Raw genomic sequence first — 19,898 nt, forward strand, 5'->3', positions numbered from 1 at the left:
ATAATGAGAAAGGGCAAGCACGGGCTCCGTAGGGGCTTCAGAGCCGCCCGCCATTTGTATTTGGTAGCCGCCTCGGAGACCTTCTGCTGCCGGGGGCGTGCCCTGCCCTCACCCAAGATGGCCGGCGGGGGAGGTGGTCACGTGCTTGCGGGGCTGGCGCTACTGCTCCCGCGCTGCCGGCGCCCTCTGCGGGGCGGCCACGTGGGCGCGCGCGCGGTGAGTGCGGCACCGGCGGCGGGCGCTGCCCGGGCCGGCGGGGCGGGCGGCAGGCAGGGAGGGAGGGAGGGAGGGAGGGATGGAGCAGCGGGAGAGCCGCCAGCTGCCCGTGCCTTTGCTGCAGCCGGGCTAGAGGGCGTTCCCGGGAGCCCCGCCGGGCGCTGCTAGGCGGCCGCCCCAGCTCTCCGCCTCCCTGGCGTGCGAGCTGTGGCGTGGCGGGAGGGAGCGCGGCCGGGCAGGGGCAGGGCAGGCGCTGGCTGAGGGTGTGCGCGGGGCGCGGTGCCGCGGGGGCTTGGCGGCCTCGGGGCGGCGCCGGCGGCTGCAGGAGCTGGGGGTAGTGCTTGGTGTCGGCCCGAAGTCCTCATGGAGCCCCCTCACAGGAGCGACCTGACACGGGCAGCGCTTCAAACCCGCCCCGGCGCGCACCTGCGGGGCTGGGCGAGGGTTCGGGTGCCCCTGCTGAGACCGGGGCTCCCGGGAACGATGGGGGCGCGGGGAGGGTGGTCGGGTTGGGGTAGGGTAGGTTTCAGTCGAGAGCATTCTGCATGTTTCTTCCCGGCCCCAAGAGAGCCATTTCTTTCTCTGTCGCTCAGTCGTATCTTTGTGTCTGATAGCGTTCCACACTGTATTTCCTGCCTCATCCTTCTCTTCTTTTTTTCCCCTCTTAGGTTTTTTGTTTTTTTTTTAAGCCAGTCTCGAAACTCATTAGGAAGTGTTTATAAGAATAGAATAGTGGCTGCAGTTTTTGCCTAGCACAGGAAAAAAAGCAATCCCCGCAACTAAAAGGTTTAAATGTGACCTCATTGAGGTATTAACTCTAGATCAAAGTTGGAAGAGCTGTTGAAACATAGGAAAAAAGCCATGGAAATTTAAGATAATACGAAATGGGTTTTGCCAAAGCCAGATCACTCCTAGGAGAGAAGACCTTATGCTGGGGTGTGCTTCCTCTGTGAGAGGAAGTGAAATGATTCTGTAGACAGATTTACTATGCAGTTCGGCTGCCAGACTCTATCACAGCTCTGAAAAACGTAAGTGAGCTAAATATGGTAGGTTTTTCACGGGAAGAGTGAAAAATCTATGGGAACTACTGATACTTCCATTGAAAAAGTATAAAACTGCAGCAAACCATTTTTGATGGAAGTACCTCAGCTTATTTTTTTTTTAAATGAAAATCCAATTTTTTTTCCACCGAGTTTAATCCCAGGAAGAGATGAATACTTTGTGTTAAAAACCCCTCTTCTATGATTCAGTTTTGATGTAGATTCCTGGGGGGGAGTCAGTGTGGCTCTCTTGTAGAGACCTGAGGCAGATTCTTCTGAATTTGCCAGAATGTAATCAATGGACGGACCTATGTGTATTGCTTGTGATTATCCCTCTAAGCTTCATTATTAAGTTATTTTTATTAAGTGAAAAGCTGTTTCTGTGGTTTTGGCATTTAAAAAATAAAAAACTGTAATTACAAGTATTTGCTTTTATATAGCAAATTTATTTTAATAATCAAATTCAGTGTCTACCTGTCTTGATAAATTCTGCTTGAATTTTGATGCTTGTCAGCATCAATTTTGAACAGAGCAAGTTATCTTGAGTCTTGACAAGACCACTGAATTTATGAGGCTTTATCTCAGAAACCTGGGTGTTGTCTTCATGCTTTGGTTTTTTATCTTCAAGCATGATTCCCTTCAGGGAATTTCAGTATTTATAATGCATATAATTATCTCCAAGATGTACAGGTATGCTGTCGTGCTTACTTTTTTCAGGCATAGCAAAGGATTGGAGTCAACAAGATTAAAAAAGAAAAAAAAGCTTGTGATAAACTGTGTGTGGGCTATGTAGCTTCACTTCCATTCTGATTTAGGAAGTTGGGGACTGATTACTCATGTGGTTATCAGCTAAAGATACCAGGAGCAGGCTGTGTTGTAGATCAGTCAGAGGATAATGAGTGCAGTATTTATAGGTGATGGTAACAGCTCATTGTAATGCAGATGGTGTAGTTAAAAATGAATAAAAATAGAGCTTCTTGGCACTTAGGTTCTTTTATAAGGATTTATTGTGTCCTAAAATACCTGCAGTGTTAAGAAGATGAGAATTTGGAGTATGGAGTACCTACCTTGCAGGTGACTGTGCTGTTTCACCTGATGCATGAGCTGCTCAAGTGCTGTGTTGATGTTTGCAGCAGTGGATTGATCCTTCAGTGTCTGTTTTTCTCTTCAGTTAAGTTTGGCCAGAATAATGAGATTCTTCTGCATTTATTGGAAGAATTCAGCAAGCATAAATTGCCCTGTGCAGGGACTTAATTCCTGCCAGACACTTTTTGAGGTATCAGTACCATGCCTCTTTTCCTACTCCTGTGGGATAAGGATTCTGTTGTAGCATAAACCACGGTTATCCATACTTGTAAAGACGTAATACTAGGCACAGGTTAAAAAGGCTATTCCCACTTCCTGAGGTGAAGGGTTTGTATAGGCTCCTGACAAGGTTCTGTCTTTGAGCTCAGGCTTAGAGCTTCAATTACAGTCTGCAGCAGAAGCAATCATCAGAAAAAGAGATGCAGTTAGTGAGGTATTTAAAATAATATGCACATTCATGCAATTTATAGGAAGTACCCAAATTTCAGGATTTATAGGTGCTCATTGTGAATACAAGGAATATGAGCTCACTCATTTTTACTAGTAAGCAGCACAAACATCAGTTCAGGAAAAGGTAGCTCTAGGAGGCTGTTGCTAAGTGATCCCAGGAAATCTGCCAACTATCTTACATCGGTTTGATGGACATATTTAGACCAAAACATGGGAGAAAACATCTCTAACCAAAACCCCAGTTGTACCTTAAAAGTGCTGGTTTAGAAATTTTTCTCTGTGAGAACAGAGCAAGAATAACCAAAATCTCCTGTCTTTTACTAAATTGTAAACTTAAAAAAAATTTGGGAAGCTTAAATTGAAAGAACATGTAATAGATTTGCTCTGGCATCACCTGAACACATGATCTTATTGTAATGATAAAACACAATATAAATACTTCCATAAGAATGGCTCAGCAGTGTTGTGACGTGAAGCACTAGGGAGAGAGGGCCTTTATTTCTGGATAGAAGAGTGAGGTATGGGGCACAGAATGTCTCTTGCCATAGTGACACGTGTGGGTGCCAGAGGAGATTTGTCCTCTGGCCAAGTCCAGCCTGAGCTGCTGGCAAACTCAGGAGATCAAAGTACTCTGTTCTCAAGAATTTCTCATCCTCGTGGATCCTCTCCCAATATTTTTGGAGCCCTGAACAAATAAGAGGGTATGTTCTAAAGACCATCTGTAAATCCAGTGTGCAGTTAGAGTGAGGGTAGATTACAAGGCTGTCTGTCCCATTAATCACGGACTTAACTGAGGCGACGCTCAGCAGTAGGGCAGTATGGAATGCAAAGGCATATACTTTCTTAGGTAGGATTCATGTTGTCTTGAGGTTTTTTTAGGTGAAAATTAAAACAATTGTATTTACTGATGGTGGCGTAAATTCTGAAATGCTTCTGAATATATTTTTCATTATCTTAATTAATTGAATGTATTAAAAAATTTCCTGGATTTTTTGACTTACTAGTCTTTGTTTGAAATTTTTGACTGCTGTAGTACATTTTCCTTGCATCATCAGTCTTTTCTTTTGGTTGTACGCTTCATGCCATGTTATTTATGTAATTTTTTTTATTTTCTTTTTAATAATAATAGAATAGATCTGAATTTCAAACCCAAGATGGCTCAGAAGAGGAGCTCAAGTGGGCGGTCATTCCCATTGCTGCTGCTGCTGATTGCTGTGGCCTTTGTTCATTTAACTGTCTGTCCTTTTACAAAAGTGGAGGAAAGCTTTAACCTGCAAGCTATCCATGATGTGGTGTACCACCAGCTGGACTTGGATAAGGTAAATTGAAAATAATATCTTCATTTTTGGACAGTGTTAAAGATGGCAATTCCCTGCAGTATCTGTAGGATAAATGTGGTGTGAATATGATTTATTTTCCCTTGTTTCTAATTTGCTTATTTTAAGTAGATTCTCCTTTTTGCAGTATGACCATCATGAATTTCCTGGAGTTGTCCCAAGAACGTTCCTTGGACCAATTTTTATTGCTGCTCTTTCCAGCCCGGCTATCTACATACTTTCTGTGCTAAGAATGTCCAAGTTTTATTCCCAGCTGATAGGTATGAGAACTTCAAATCCTCAGAGATGTCACCCATTAGAGCACCAGTTAAAGCATCGTTGCTAGTTTGGACCAATAGTTAAATTGTGATACTCTTTTCCTCAGTGAGGGAAAACCCATACTATGGTACTTGGGGCCAGCATGGTCATTCAGGTCCCTCTTTGAGAGTAACTAACAGCCCACAGAAAGTCTATGCTAACAAATGTCAGGCAGTGTAGAAAAAACAAGTGTCTCAAGTCTCTTCAGAGAGTTCCTCCCCATGTACACTTCTGAAAGGATTGTTAACTTTGACATGGAAGCACTGACATTTGTGCAGAACTGCCAGATAAGTTAAAAGTGGGTTAGAACAGATAAACTAAATGGAATTTTGTTTAGCTTTTTGTTTCTTTGAAGGTAGTTATAGTGTGGTATCTTAAATGTTAATCTTCAGAATATCTTCCCATTACATTATATAACATGGCTATTCATCAGTGATCCATCTGATACTACTCTTTGATTCCTGTTTTTATTCTCCTGATAGTCCGAGGGAGTTTGGGGCTCAGTGTGATTTACACCTTATGGAAGCTGCAGAAAGAAGTTAGAAAACAGTTTGGAGCAACTACAGCATCAATCTTCTGTCTCATCACTGTTACTCAGTTTCATTTGATGTTTTACTGTACAAGAACCCTTCCTAATGTGTTTGCACTTCCATTCGGTAGGTATTTCATAGGAAAAAAATTAAATTTAAAACTTCTTTTCAAATGTATCAGTAGTTAAAGCACAGGAAAAGTGTGGTCAGACCAAATTCCCATATCTACTTGATTAAATTGTGTGATAACAAGACTAGAAAGCTTGAGATTTCATTCTGTTTTTACCATCAATGCTTACAGTGACTGTTTAATCAAGTTTTATTGAATCTGAGTACATGTAGGTTTTGTCAGATGGCTTTGATTAGCTAGAGGTTTGAGTACACATGTCTAATGCATAAAGCATAGAGCTATGAAAAGGGATGAGGTATACCTGCAGTTCAAAAAAATCCTGTGAACTTGGTCTGCACAGAAAAGGACTTTCAGATGGGATTGTAGAAGAAATTCTTACTGTACCATCTTCATCATCCTCTTCTGAAGCTGTCTACAAATGAAGCAGTTTCCATACTTAGAGTAAAAAAAAAAAAAAAAAATCAATGTCAAGCCCTTCTCTACATATACAGTTTTCCCCCAGAGCTGATGAAGAGGAAAATTATTTACATGTGACAGATATTTACTGAGTCACTAAATGCTTCAGTGCAAGTTGTTCAGCTAATAACATTGTGAGGTTGATGTATGAACCTGTATAGATGAGAAATGATTAACAAAAGGAGATGAATTGTCAGATAAACTGTCTAGTAATGTCTCAGACAATTTCTACATATTAAAAAATACAAGTCATTTCACGATTTTGTACCTTAGTATTTCTCCTTTTCCTAAGGATCCTGAGCACTTTTACTATGTGTCGAGATTTAAACTAGAGACAGCTTCATCTGTAGAGATACGGTGTGTCCCACCTAATCATGTAAATGAATCTATAGATCTTTCTCCCTCAGCAGTAGTCTGTAGTCTCATTTTTGTTTGAAATAAGTATAGAATCATGAGTATAGAATAATCTTAGCCAAGAGAATAAACTAACTGCCCAGCTGATATTGAGCAATAATAATTATGAATCATGGTTTAAGAAGCTTTTAGTACTCCCTTAAGGTTTGTGTTTCTTTTCCTCTCCCCTCAATAGCTATTAAATATACTGCCTAGAAAGAGTTTCCATGTATTCCTTCTGTGGTTATACTTTTCCTAATTACTTAAGCATCAATAGTATAAAGCTGTGCATTATTCCAAATTACTTTTCTCTAAAAAAGGAAGAATTCCTGGACTAGAAATGGTAGCTAGACCAAGAGAGGATTGGTGAGAAGTTAGAGGAACAAGAAGATAGCATTGATTCTTACCCTTTAGAAAATTGATAGTTCCGTATGTTGGATGATGTGTTTTGGGGTTTTTTATGTTTATTGTTTTGGTTTTTTTGCAGTGCTTTTGGCATTGACGTTTTGGATACAGCAAAAGCAAAGGCCATTCATTTGGTTCTCAGCTTTGGCAATTATAGTCTTCAGATCAGAGCTCTGCATATTCTTAGGCCTCATGCTCCTGGTGACGTTATTAACTAAAAGAATCTCCATTTTCAAGGTGCTTTCCCATGCTGTTCCTGCTGGAATGTTTTGGTTGGGTAAGTGTTTGCTTAGAAGAAAGCAAATGACATTATTTTCAAGAGAAGTCTGGAGTTTTGACTGATTTATCTGTTAAGTGGCCTTAAGGATTTTTTTTGGGGGGTGGCAGTGGAGAAGGGGTAAGTGGCGTGTTGTGAGTTGTTATTGTATTAGTTTGATTCTATTTGCTAATAATATGACAAGAGTTTTTATTTCTTTGAAAATTTTTGTGTGAGGAAATAGATGTGTGCAGAGCAGAGAAAGCTACTGTGGCCTCTGTCTTTAGGTGCTTACAGTGTAATGTCCCGATCTTAAAGAGGCTGAGATGTGCAAGTTGACTTCAGTACAATTAATACCTGGCTGTAGGTACTTGTGCATATTATCAGTTGTAGTATCTATTGCCATGGTGATAAGCTGAGTCCCAGGATAAAAACAACTGTGTAGCAGACAGATATACCAAGCAGGAGGGTTTTGGGGAGAGTTGCAGTTCAACTCTATACCATTATTAAATTAAATTTAACAGCTTAAATGATCTCCATGCTGGAGAGGTTGAAAAATTCCCTTGTCTCTACCCATCCGTGGAAGACCTCCTGTATATGCACATAAATACTCTAAGCTGCTTCACCAGCCTGTGGTCTACCTAATTAAAAATGCTGTTGTCAAATACGTGATGATGACCTCTGGCAGCATGCTGTCCCTTGCACAGAGTGCAGAATAGAAACACTAGACAGTTATGCCAGGAGGCACCTCATGATGTAAGAGTTTGGAGGTCTAATGGGAATTAACCACTGGCACTCCCCTTTCTTATTTGAGCAAAATCCTTAAATACTAGAGCAGTTTGCACAGAGCTGAGTGGAGGAGATAGGGCTGACAGTTTTGCTGCTTTCTTTTTGCCTTTCATCCCTTATTCTCATTCTCCCTTCACCTAATGAAAAGTAGCAAACTTTTTGATTGTTTTTTTAACTTATTGTAGCTTTACAATAAAAATTAATTTAGTACTATTAGAAGTTAACATGAGCTTCTTATTGTTCATTACATTTAATGCTCTTAATACTCTTCTAAAACAAATCTCAATTAAACACTTTTTTTTAAACCTGGGGTTGGAGTGGGATGAATCCCAACTGGATTCATGTCTAACATGCTTCTTTAAAGGCTTCTGTTTAGAAGTGCCTCCCTTCCCTGCACGACAGACATATTCAGCCTTCTCTGTGGTTTTGGGTGAGGCTTACAATGCATGTTTCAGTTTATGTTCTCAATATGCTGTGTATGTGCTATTCAGATGTGTTAGTTTGCTTTTCCCTGGGTTTTAGTTTCATGCAGATTTGTATCTCTTTAATTCTTTTAGGGCTAACAGTTGCTGTGGATTCTCTATTTTGGAGGCAGCTTGTGTGGCCTGAGGGGAAAGTGCTCTGGTATAACACAGTTTTAAACAAAAGTTCCAACTGGGGAGTATCCTTTAAAACATCCAGAGAAAAAGAACACTACCAGCCAAAGCAAAGACTTGATGTGACTTACTCTTGAGACTCAGGGTGTTAGATTCTACTTTTCATTATTTAAAACTTATGAGACAATGTCTGTCCCTTAGGTGTTTCTGCAAGTTGTGAGTCTGCTAACTTTTTTCTTGCCTCTTTGTGTTCTACCAATATAAGGCCAGGTTTCTTCTACTTGGTGTTTCATGTTGCCCATCATTAGTGCCATTTGATGTGTCTCTGTTGGGTAATGTGAATGGAATTAAGCAACTGCTTTTAGGTCTCCAAAAATGAGACAGGAAATGAAAGGCTGGAAGAATGTGTACACAAGAAGTATACTGCATATTTGCAAAATTTGTGGATACTAATGTAAAGAATAGTTACTTTGCTTGTTAGCAGTGAAAGCATCCTTAACTCTTTTCACCTTGAAGACCTCTCCCTTCTTGTGGTATTTCTATTCAGCCCTGCCTCGTGCTTTGGGATGCAGCATAATATTTGTACCTTTAGGGGTAACAGAAAAGAGAACTCGGATTTTACTTTTGCCAGCACTGGGCTTTATTTTCCTGTATTCGTTTCTCCCACACAAAGAGCTGCGTTTCATCATCTATACTTTCCCTGTTTTCAACATAGTGGCTGCTAAAATGTGCTCACGAATGTAAGTTAAAAATCCTGTTTGTTGTTTTTTTTTTTGTCTGAAAATGCAAAAGGAAAACTGTTAGTACTATTTCTATGCACTTTTTTAATCTTGAACTCTGGATCATATTGAAATATTCATATGCTGTAGAAAGGAGTTTGAGGTCTTTGTACCCATTTGACTGCAGAGAGAAGTGGAAACAGAAAAGTCAAATGCTCTGACAGGACTATTTGGGAAGTCAGGAGGAGAATTGAGACTAGAGCCCTAATTTTATTGTTACGTTGTTACAATGCAGTTTACTTACCAGCAAAGAAGACATATTCCTGTACTCCTGACCTGTTAACACAGTTTACCTCAGGAGGCAGTTTAATACACAGGCTTGTGAAACATGGAGTTAGATAGTTCTGTTTGGGAGTATTGAGTAAAGAAATTGAAATTCAGAGTTGAACTTCTTTAAAAGAGAATATATTCATAGCTGAAGTTTTTTAAATACAGAAATACTTAGGTTTATTGATAAGTTTTTCTTAGTTTTATTAATGAGAATATTCTAATTTAAATGTCACTAGAAGTTAATCTTATAGAAATTGGTAATAAATACATGCCATACAGAGTTAATAAAATTTCTGTTAATCTTTATTACCTAGAAGTGGAGTTTCTGTAAGAGTTGTGTCACAGTAGTCAGTGACCAGTATGAAAGAAAATAACAGTTTGTTCTTCCTTGTTTTCTCTTCCTCAACAGTCTGAATAACTACCGGAGATCCTGGCTGTACAAACTTGGATCATTCTTTATTATAATGCATCTTCTACTCAATGCTGTTTATTCAGGAACATCTTTATATGTTTCACATTTCAATTATCCTGGAGGAGTGGCAATTCAGAAGTTGCATGAGTTGGTGCCTTCAACAGCAGGTATGTAAAGCTGGCTTGAGGTATGTTCACCTAATCTTGATTTCAGTATATCTTTTCATGTATTTAATACTGCTTCTTCAAACTAGGTACACACATCTTCTTTGTTACTATTTTGTTAATTTATTATTAATCAGAGTGGAAGAATTTTGAAACTGTATTATATTTTCTTTGTTTATGTAGATGTCTCTGTTCATATTGATGTGGCTGCAGCGCAAACGGGAGTTTCTCGGTTTCTGGAAATCAATTCCGATTGGAGGTACGTTCTGAGTGAGGTATTTTCATCTGAGGACAGTAGCCTGCTTTTTCTTGTTTTGCATATGCACAGGGACAAGCATTGCAAATACAATTTCTGGTACAGCATATTTATTAAACCAGCTTAAGAACAACGTGAATCTTCTGAGAATTTTGATTCTGCCATGCTGCCATTTCAAAAGCACTGCAGTGTTTTTTCATTGTTTTGGTTGATGCTGATTTGCCTGTATAGCATAGAATATTTCAAAGGTCAAGAGGAAATGGCCTCAAGTTGTGCCAGGGGAAGTTTAGGTGTGATACTAGGAAAAAATCCTTCACGGCAAGGGTTGTCAAGCATTGGAACATGCTGCCCAGAGAAGTGGTGGAGTCACCACTCCTGGAAGTGACAGAAGTGTGGATATGGCTCTTGGGGCCATGGTTTAATGGTGAATGTGGTGGTGGTGCTCAGGTGACAGTTTGGCTTGATGCTCTTAGACGTATTTTCCAACCTTAATAATTCTGGGATTCTAAAGACATCAGAAACAGCACAAAAATTGTTAGCTTACCAAACTTTATACCAGAATGTTTAATGCAGCTAGGTCTGATACCCCACTTGACCTTGTGAAACAGAGCTTTCTTGGCAGAACAGTGTATATAATTATTTGTCTGAATGATGTGTGGCAATGTGAGGCTCCTGTATGTTTTAATATCGACAGTCTGTTTTTATGTGGAGCATCCCTCATATAATTGGCATTGAAGCTGCTGCTGTGAACATATTCATTGGCTCTGAGGGAAGGCTGTTGAGTGCTTTGTGAATATGACCCACAGTGATACACAGACACTTTTTAAAAAGAGTTGGAATATTGGAATGAATAGTAGGACTCATTGTGAGGTTGCATCATTTGCTTTTCAGGATGAAAACCAAAAAGTAGGCCCCTTTCTGATTTTTAAGCCTACCTCTTCATCTGAAACTTAAGTTTTTAATTTAAATCAAAATGATCTTAATCAAAATTATTCATTAGAAGGTGACACAGAGCTTCCCTTCATACTGCACAAAACAAAACCAAAACAAACAGATTTTGATTTAAGAACTATTCTGAGCATAGAGTTCTTTTTCCCCAGTCACAGTATTCAGGATCAGATGAACATAATTTAATTACTGGTATGTTTAGAGATAAAAGTACTTTGGAAGTAAAGCAGAAGAAGGGGAAAGAATGCTTCCAGGGGAATCACAAAAATCATTGATCTTGCTATGCCTTTTTATTTCCCAGCACTCTCATGATGATGGTACAGACTGTTTAAAGCCTTCACAATTACCTATCTACTGTTTATTTCAGATTGGTTTTTTGTATGCTGAATCTAGAGAAAGTCTTAAACCATTAATTGGGAGGAGATCTTAAGCTGCTAGAGTACAAGAGATAGAATGTGCATGATAGCTAAAATGTTTCAATATTTGGGGTTTTAAAATATACTTAAATACACACACTACTCTGAATACAACTCTCCTCTCTCAGTGCTTCATTCCAATGAGCTTTTTGAGATGGTGAGTGTTGGATTGCTTTGAGTTTCTAAGGCCTAGTGGGATTGGAAGGTGAATGAATAATATCCCTGTCACTGATAAATGTTTCATGGTGTTAGAGCTACAGAGCAGTTTCTCTCTCACTTTTAACTGTACTCAGCAAAACAAAGGCTGAAGGAAGGGCTGATTCAGCATAAAGTTTCATGTTAAAAAAATCAGGCAAAATCCACAACTGAGCATCATACACAGGACTGCCACTTGGTCTGACAGCACAGTAGTGCAAAGTTGATTGGCACCAACTGTCCATTTTCTTGTTGTCCAAGAAAGTGACTTCCTTTCAGATGGGTGAAAACTAACTTAACCTCTTCATAGACAGTATATGTCAGGTGGAAACAGATTAGGGATGGGGTGGCTGTGAAGGCTGATGATGCATAAATAAAAGTCCGTAAATAAGTGTCTTAAAGTTATCAGCTTTCAGTAGTGTGCTCAGATTAGATCTATTTGCCTCAAGAAAAATGCAAGCAATCTATTATTTTTCTTCAAAGGGTGATTGAAAGGAGCTTGATGCAGGTTCTTACATGGAACAGGTGTTACAATCTCATCTTCAATTAGTGCAGTCTCTTTGAACCCTGAATAAATATGCTGTGTAAGCTTAAAGTATTTAAAAATAATAAAATTTAGAAATGCATGCAGCCAGATGAAAGGCCTTTTACTTGCTGATGAAGAAAATGCGAAATTAGTAGTTGGTAAGGTTGTTACAAAGTAATGCTGTTCCTTCTGCCAGTTTGGATGTATCTACCAACCTAAGGGGTATTGTGATATTTTTGGAAATAGCAGGTGAAATTAGCATGCAATTGTTTTAAAGGTAGAAAACACCTGTTCATTGTGCAGTCTAATTCTGCATTATACAGTGTATTTAGTGACACTTATGAATTCTCTCATCCTGGGGTCCTTCATGAGTTGCCAAAATTTTAGTTAACAATTCACACAAAACCTCTGGTTTTCTGTAAAGTACTTCCTTCAAGTATCTGAGATTTTTTTTCAGGGAATTCAGGCAGATGAGAGGCCAGGCCTGCAAAGATGCAGGCTGGATTTAATCCTAGGTGCATTTAAGGGTATGTAGGGCTGGGACTGCACCGCTTCCCTGCCTGTATCCACATCTGCAAGGAAAGTCACTGCTTGAGTAAGATGCCTGTTAAATGTGTGGAAGGATTCAGGTGCCCGAGAATGGGAGCTCCAAGTGCTGGTAGAAAACAGTTCACAGAACAGGGCAACAGAAAAGGTTGGAAAGGGGCACTGCTCTTCACTCAGGTTACAGAGCCTAACAGTGGTTTATGGAGTGTTTTGAAGTGAACTTACCTCTTTCTTCTCCTTTGAAGTCGCTGGATTGAGGACTCGATCAGGCTGCCATGTCCAGTATGAAAATCCTAACCTTTAAGCTGTAAATTGTACCTGACTCTCCTCAGTGAATGAACAAATAACTATTGCAAAGTAGAACCATGTCCTCATGAGACAGTGAGGGAGATCTGTCTCATTTCCTTGAAGATTAAAGGCTCATACAGCTCTTAAGAGATAATGAACTTCAGTTTTGGGCTTAGATCAGATGAAAACTGGCTGAAACTAGATCTTTCACATCCCTGCCAAATGGCTATGTCACTTGTTTTCTCATCCTGTAAATTCCTTCAATAGCTAGATTGAACATAAATCCTTTTAAGAAATAATTGTAAGTGTACATAATAAATAGTCCTAGAACTCAGTAGTCACTTTTTCTTTTTTTAATTCTATATATAATTTATATGTATTCTTGTACATAAACAGTTTATAAAAGCTGACCTGAAGTGACCTGCCCAAACATGTAGTAGATCAGGGAACTGAACTTAGAAATAACAAGTGCCAAATTAGTACTGTAACTACTAGGCTCCTTCTTTCCTCCAGCGTTCAAGGAGGTCTTCTCCTATTCTCTGAGGCTCCTACTCTAATGTATGACTACCAGAAGAAAAGGGTTTCTGCTTAAGTACCACATAAGGTATTTTTAGAATTACTAAAAAACCCCACAAACAAAAAAATAGCAAAAACCCTAAACGAGAACAAAACAAACCACCCCCACGTTTCTCCAAATGCATTTCTTGTAGAGTAAAACTTAAAAATTGGTCCAGTTTCCTACAATCTTAGGCTTTGGAGTCCTTTCTTCACTAAATTGAAATAGGAACTAGTAATAAATTTTCTAGGAGTCGTGATTTATATCACAATAGCAGCAGCAAGACTTGATGGAATGACTGAGTCCCTACATTCTTCAAAAATACTGTTTCCTCCTCTAGTACTGTTTAATCAGGAGATGTAACTGAGAATGTTAGTTCCTTTTTGTGTTTCATCCTGGATGCTTCATGCCTCTGCAATAATGGCTATCTTTATTAGGTAAAGCAAGGAATAAAAATAAATCTTCTTTATGCTTTACAGGTATGACAAAAGAGAAGATGTTAAACCAGGAGACCAGTTGATGTTTTCTTACACACATATACTGATGGAAACAAATCCTCTTCAAATATCACATTACAAGACAACCCACAGGCCACTGGCAAATATACCTGGCATCAGTAAAATCGGGTTGAACCTTACTGCACTACCTCCTTTTACTTTAAACTTGAAACCAAAATTAGTACTGTTGGAAAAACTTCCTCTATCATCTTGACTGTGAATTTTAAGTAAGTCTTTTGATGTGCTTTTGCTGATGATTGAACTATATAAGACAGCAGCAGATTGGCATTCCAGCACTGCAACTCAGCTTCTGTGGAGAGGCACGGAAAATCTCTGTACCATTCGGTATTTAGCTCTGTCCTGTTTCTTACGTAAATAATACAGTGCATTCCTAGTCAGTATATGCCCAGTATACCGAGTTGTATTGTTAGATATGTTTGAGAGAGGTTGACTACAAGTTTAGTGGTATTAAGTAAAACCTGTCTACTTGGTTCGGTATCTGTTTCATCATGTAGCACAGGTATGTCCTAATTGTCCTGTATAAGATACAAAACCAACAGGTTTGTGCTAGGGCAGTAATTTGATATGTAATCTATGTGTGCAAAGATGTATTACTTTATGTATCTGCAGGATTGTAACCCCCTCAGCTGTCACATTGCCAGTGTGAAACCTAATGATGTTATGAACATAGGAAAGCCATATTCATCATTGCTTCGTCATAATATCTAATTGTGCCCTGTAGGCTACCAAACTAATGAAACATTCACTTACAAAGCAGTTGGACCTCTTGACAAGCACTGTTTCATAACAGATTTGAGTACTAAGGATGATTGTCTCCATTCCAACAGTTCATGAAAAAGCAGTAACTTGGATTTCCTGTGAAAAAGAATCTTTAAAATAATTTTTCCCCTCTTCTGCTGTAATGGTACCTTTATTTGCAGTGGAAAAATTACCTATGAAAATGCCCACTTTAAGATAGGTGCTGTTTTCCTTTTTTTAAATTAAGTAATCCCTTTGAAAAGGAGTACTCTAATGTGCCATGTGCTGCATTCTATAAACTAGGGTAAGATTGCATGCGCTGTAGTTTCTTTATTAGATGTTTTTGTTAAGGATGTCCTCATAGATTGCTGAATGGAACAAGGAAAAAAAGTTAGAATTCTGGTTAAGGCCAGTTGTAATATGACAGAAGCTCCATTAGTGTAAAATGTCAGAATCATTGAAATTATCATGAGCAGAAAACTATTCCTTGCTGACTGAAAACTTGAGTAAAATATAATTATGGAATAAAGTGGTGGGGTTTGTTTGTTTTGTTTTGTTTGTTTTCATTTTATTCTTAAACCTGCTTGATTCAGGAACTACCTTTGCCTGTGTATGTTTCAGTTTCTAGGACCATGTTTTCTTTTTATCGTCTAGATTATGTATCAGTGGAACTGATCTGGTGGGGTGGAGCCTGCTCCCTCGAGGGTGGCTGTTGTTGCCCAGGCTTCCTTGGCCTGAACAGATCTGGCAAAAGCAACCTGCAGAACTTGTTGGTCCAGTCTCTGGCCTCTCTTGAAATTTAAATCATTCAAGCATTATCTAGTTGACTTGTCTTTGGAAGAAAACCTAGCTTCCTCCAGAGCCAGTTCAAACATCAAACAATTCACAAGAGACAGAAGGAAATAAATGTGCAAATAGCTGCAAATTTGGAACCACACAAAGGAAAACTTTTGTTTAAGGATGTAGGTAGGCCTTCATGTTAAGGCTAATCAGACTTCATGTAACTCCCCCACACTAGCATCCACAACTCAAGAACCCAAAGTGAAATTTATCCTGCCCAGGTGTAGACAAACGTCTGTGTGGTTGCTCCAGCTTTCCAAATCTCTGGTTGTCAGAATCTCTCTGCAGGAACTTGCTTATATCACCTAGAGAAAACCTAGTACTACTGTGCTTGCAGAATAAGCATCTTAAGCTACTGTCTGAAGTGACACTGAGTATGTACATATGAGGCATTTGAAGAGTTTCATCTTGCTGAATTTCATACTCACATCATAGAGTCTTTCCACAGACTTACTCAGGTGTGTGGGTGCTACCTGTGGGACTTTAACAAGTGATAGTGTTCAGCTGTGGAGCTCAGGTCTACTACTACTCTTCACAGCCTCATCACCCGTAGAAATAGAAGCAGTCAGCTCAAACTGGCCTTTTCACTTGAAGAAGGTGAATAATCAGAGTCCTGCAGCCTGAGATGTAGGACATTCTTGTTATAAAACTAAATAAAGTAATTGCATGAAAAAAATGTTGTGGAACTTGCTAATAGAGGACATTGCTAGAAGCTGAAAGTAAAAGCTGCTTCAAAATAAAGGTAAAGAGATGACTCTTGCATCAAGAACCAAAAGAACTAAAGATCAAGAAACAACTTGCAGTTCACAAAGTCTCTAATATCAAGAGCTGGAAATATTTGTGCAACGCATTCTGAAGCACTGAGCACACTCCTTTTTCTTGCTCCCTGGCCATTTCACACATCCCCTTAGTGAGTTTGGTTACACATTCAGAGCAAAGCTTAAGATTGTGCTGCTGCTCCTGCAGTTTCAGTTGTTCCAGGACTATTCTTCCTGGATATTTCTAATTCTTCTAATGTTAAGGAACTTGGAAATGGATATGAGTTCTGAGCATTGGTTTGCTGTATCAATTTCAGTGCAAGAGAGAGTGTTTCCCTTGCATCTGACAGCATCTTTTTCATAACTTATAGAAATTCCAGAAATCATAGCCTAGTGTTTCTTCCCTTTATTACGTGTGCTCAGACTTACATACTCCCATTCTAGCACCACCTTCAAAGAGCATTCCTTCATAGTATTCAAAGGCTCCTTGTACAAGTGATTTCACTTTCTGTTTGCAAGAAAAAAAGAAAACTTTTCATCAAGCTGAGTTTATCATGATGTAAACAAGAGTGTTTAGCCACAACTATCTCAGTGAGCTGGTTACATAATTAGTCTCAACTATGCCAAAACTAATGTTAAGAGGCTGTTAAACAGTGAGACATGAATGCATCACTACCTGCTTAACATGTGACACCAAAGATTAAAAGGGTATTTGCAAGAATTCCTTAAGCTAAACAACAAACACCTCTACAAAGGTTTTCTTAATTTCCTATTTATATATGTAGGATTTCAAAGTGTAACTGCTCCATTTTGTATGCAGCTACTTATTTTAGATCAGCTCTTTAGATAACCATGAGCAACTATAACTACTTTTTAGGGCTCGTTTCAGGCCTTTATGATAGAAAGGGCAAGCCAGTGTTTCTTTTGAAATTCTACATCTTACTCTTATAGGCAGTCTTTCACCAATTCTGCTTTATTTCAGTTTCAGCTGCCTTTGGTTCTGTACCAAGGCTTCACCTGTCAGTTTGTGCCAAGTATAATGTAAAAATGCTGCCTTTTCCTTTAAAACTGCCAACTTAGGAAGCTGGCAGAAGGCATTGATTCATAGGTTAAATAAAAGAGTCAGGGACAGCTTAAGCAAAGATCCAGTCTTTAGAACCCAAGTTGATACGCGAGTTGAGGATATTGCCGTGGTTAGTATTTCTGGTTGGCATATTTATTTTATGAAATCACTTTTGGTTCAGCTTTGCAATGAAACCAAGAAGGTAAAGAATCACTCTTTCTTCTTGTTAAGAATAAAGCAAAAGATTAATATGTTTGTGAAAGAGTAAAATGCTTAGTTTATAAAATCTAAATAATCTAAAACTAGAAAGTGTTACTTGTTAATTGTCTATTATATATATGTTTGTGTGTGTATTTAGTTTTCCTGTGTTTGGAGGCAATGAAATGAAAGTTTAATATGGTCAGCTCTGAATAAAGGCAGGGAAAAAAAGCTACTTTAAAACTGTAAACACCTACTCTGAGCTGTCAATTCAATCAATTACATCCTTATGCTGGTCTTGACACTGCTCTAGTTGAGATTTCAGTTCTTTATAAATTCAGAAGCTACTTTTGGGAAGCAAGGGGAAACTATGAGTCTTGGTAGTAAATGCTCACTGACTAAATTCTGCAAACACGTTTCCTTCACTTGGATTTGGTGAGCAGGAAAGAGGCCACATATAAAAAAAAGCATATGTGGGGGAAGCATTATCTCAGGTTTCTGAAGCATAATATACATCTCAATAAATACTTTCCACTATATACCCTTCACAAGACCTGAGTTCTTTGAAAAGGCTGTTGCAGATCTCAACTTCTTCCCCTTCCTACCTTCATGACTACAAACTATTTTTTGTGTATAGTTGACACACCTGCCTACTTTTAAAAGAAGCAAAAGCTTTAAGATTTTTATGATGACCAAGTATCAACTACAGTTTACTTTCTATGCTAACACTGAAAAAAGGTCTGCTTACTAAATTTATTTCTGAAGTTGCTAATGTACTGAAAGTATCTGTTTAAATATCACTGTTGCAGGGTCACCATATAATGCATTAGGGAACTGTCTGCTGCCACAGGGATTGGTGCAGCTCAAACTCAGGTTGATGGGAACTCCCACTTTTTACAGTTTTATTAGTCTGAGGGAAAGCACTGTAAAAACTGGGCGGGGGGGGGGTTGGGGGTCTTATCTGTTACAAATATGAGAAGGCTTGTAAACCCATAAAATTTTAGCAATCACTGAGAATTTACATTAAAAATAATAAGGCAAACCCAATACAAAACACAGTCACTCAATAACTTACCTCAAGCTTCAATGAAAGCTTTCAGCCCTTCTTTTGGAATCATTATTTTCTGACAGGCAGCAGTGCCTGATCTGAAGGAGATGCTCCTGTAACTCCTATAGAAGGATCAAGGCTTACAACTGAAAACAGCAACTTTATGTTCTCAGTTTCCCTTATTTTTATTTAAGAATTAAGTGCTTCAATTTTAAGATCTTTTGGGCCTGCATATTAATCTTTAAAAAATTCTAACATAAGCCTTTAATTCGTTCTTAACCAAGATGACACTGAAACAGTGTGGTCTTAAGAACCAAGCCCTTTAAAAATCCAAATGAAACCAAAATGAAAAAGGGAAATCACAGGTATAAATAGACTAACTTGATGAATTTTACTTTTAAAAATAGTGACTAGTTCTTGTGTTCTCAGGATGTTTTGACAAAAAGTATGACTATACAATTCATTATCTGTATGACTAAGAAGCAGATTTTTGGACTACCAAATGCCATCACTACAACTTTCCACACAGGGAGTTTGATAGGAGCTACAGCAAAGTCTCCCTTCAGAGGAGCCAAGATTCTTGAGTCCAGAAAACTGTGATTTTCAGGTGAGCTTGTTCACTGCCAGCATTCCTCCTTGTTTGATGTGACTCCACAATGCCTTAAGTCATAGCCTGTATTTACCTTCAAGCCTTGAGTGAAAATTGTATCACTTGTTTCTTAAGAAAAATGTTTTTTTCATCCTCTCTCCTCTCCACTGGTTTGGAGAGATTAAAAATCTCCTTTACAAGGGTCAAGGTTATATTCACAGTTAAAATGTATGAGAAAAAACTGAGATAATAATTAACCAGTAACCATTTAAACATGTTTCCCAATAAGCTGCTTCAAACTCAGCTACTTCCAGCTACATATAAACTAGACCAAATTGTTTTCTTACTGCAGGAAAAATGTGTGCTGTTCTCATTTAACTCTAGAAGAACAAAGAGATGCTGATTGTTGATAGAAGTAAACATTATCTTTTAAAATACTGCAGGGAAAAAAGCAGTATTAGTCTTTCCCAACTGCACTGTGTAGTAATTTACTTAAATTGTATAGGTATAAACATAACATGATGAAATAACACTTGAAATATCTGAAACTGTACAATGTTTTAGAGAAACAACACATGGAAACCAGAGCCACTTGGGAAGTAATTAAACCAATCCTCTTGAAGTTAAAACAGCTTTTGGAAAATGAAAAGAAGCAGAATCCAGGCTCAAGTCCAAAGAGCTAAATGGAATACCTGTCTTTTTAAATAGTTTGTTCTGTGGTATATTTATGATTACAATTGTTTGAATTAATTTTTAGTCAATGGTTGTCTTAAATCCATCTGAAAATAAAAGGCAGTGTTGACTACCAC

The 19,898-nt window shown here is 38.7% G+C and overlaps 1 protein-coding gene across 4 annotated transcripts; it reads left to right on the forward strand.

Annotated features, from left to right (window-relative positions):
• Nucleotides 1-63: 63 nt before the first annotated feature.
• Nucleotides 64-15,122, forward strand: ALG12 (ALG12 alpha-1,6-mannosyltransferase). Of its 4 annotated transcripts, none has more exons than XM_059847279.1 (10): nucleotides 64-216; nucleotides 3,922-4,111; nucleotides 4,257-4,389; nucleotides 4,909-5,082; nucleotides 6,423-6,617; nucleotides 7,943-8,046; nucleotides 8,498-8,721; nucleotides 9,440-9,609; nucleotides 9,790-9,865; nucleotides 13,817-15,122. In XM_059847279.1, exons 2-10 carry the CDS (start codon nucleotides 3,947-3,949, stop codon nucleotides 14,046-14,048), a joined length of 1,473 nt encoding a protein of 490 aa, XP_059703262.1. In that variant the 5' UTR covers nucleotides 64-216; nucleotides 3,922-3,946; the 3' UTR covers nucleotides 14,049-15,122. The 4 variants fall into 4 exon arrangements, with proteins under 4 accessions (XP_059703262.1, XP_059703264.1, XP_059703263.1 ...); XM_059847281.1 differs by lacking the exon at nucleotides 64-216 and adding an exon at nucleotides 722-3,493; XM_059847280.1 differs by lacking the exon at nucleotides 64-216 and adding an exon at nucleotides 722-1,244.
• The last annotated feature ends 4,776 nt before the right edge of the window (nucleotides 15,123-19,898 follow it).

This window comes from Haemorhous mexicanus, chromosome 5 (assembly GCF_027477595.1).
Source record: "Haemorhous mexicanus isolate bHaeMex1 chromosome 5, bHaeMex1.pri, whole genome shotgun sequence".
NCBI lineage: Eukaryota > Metazoa > Chordata > Aves > Passeriformes > Fringillidae > Haemorhous > Haemorhous mexicanus.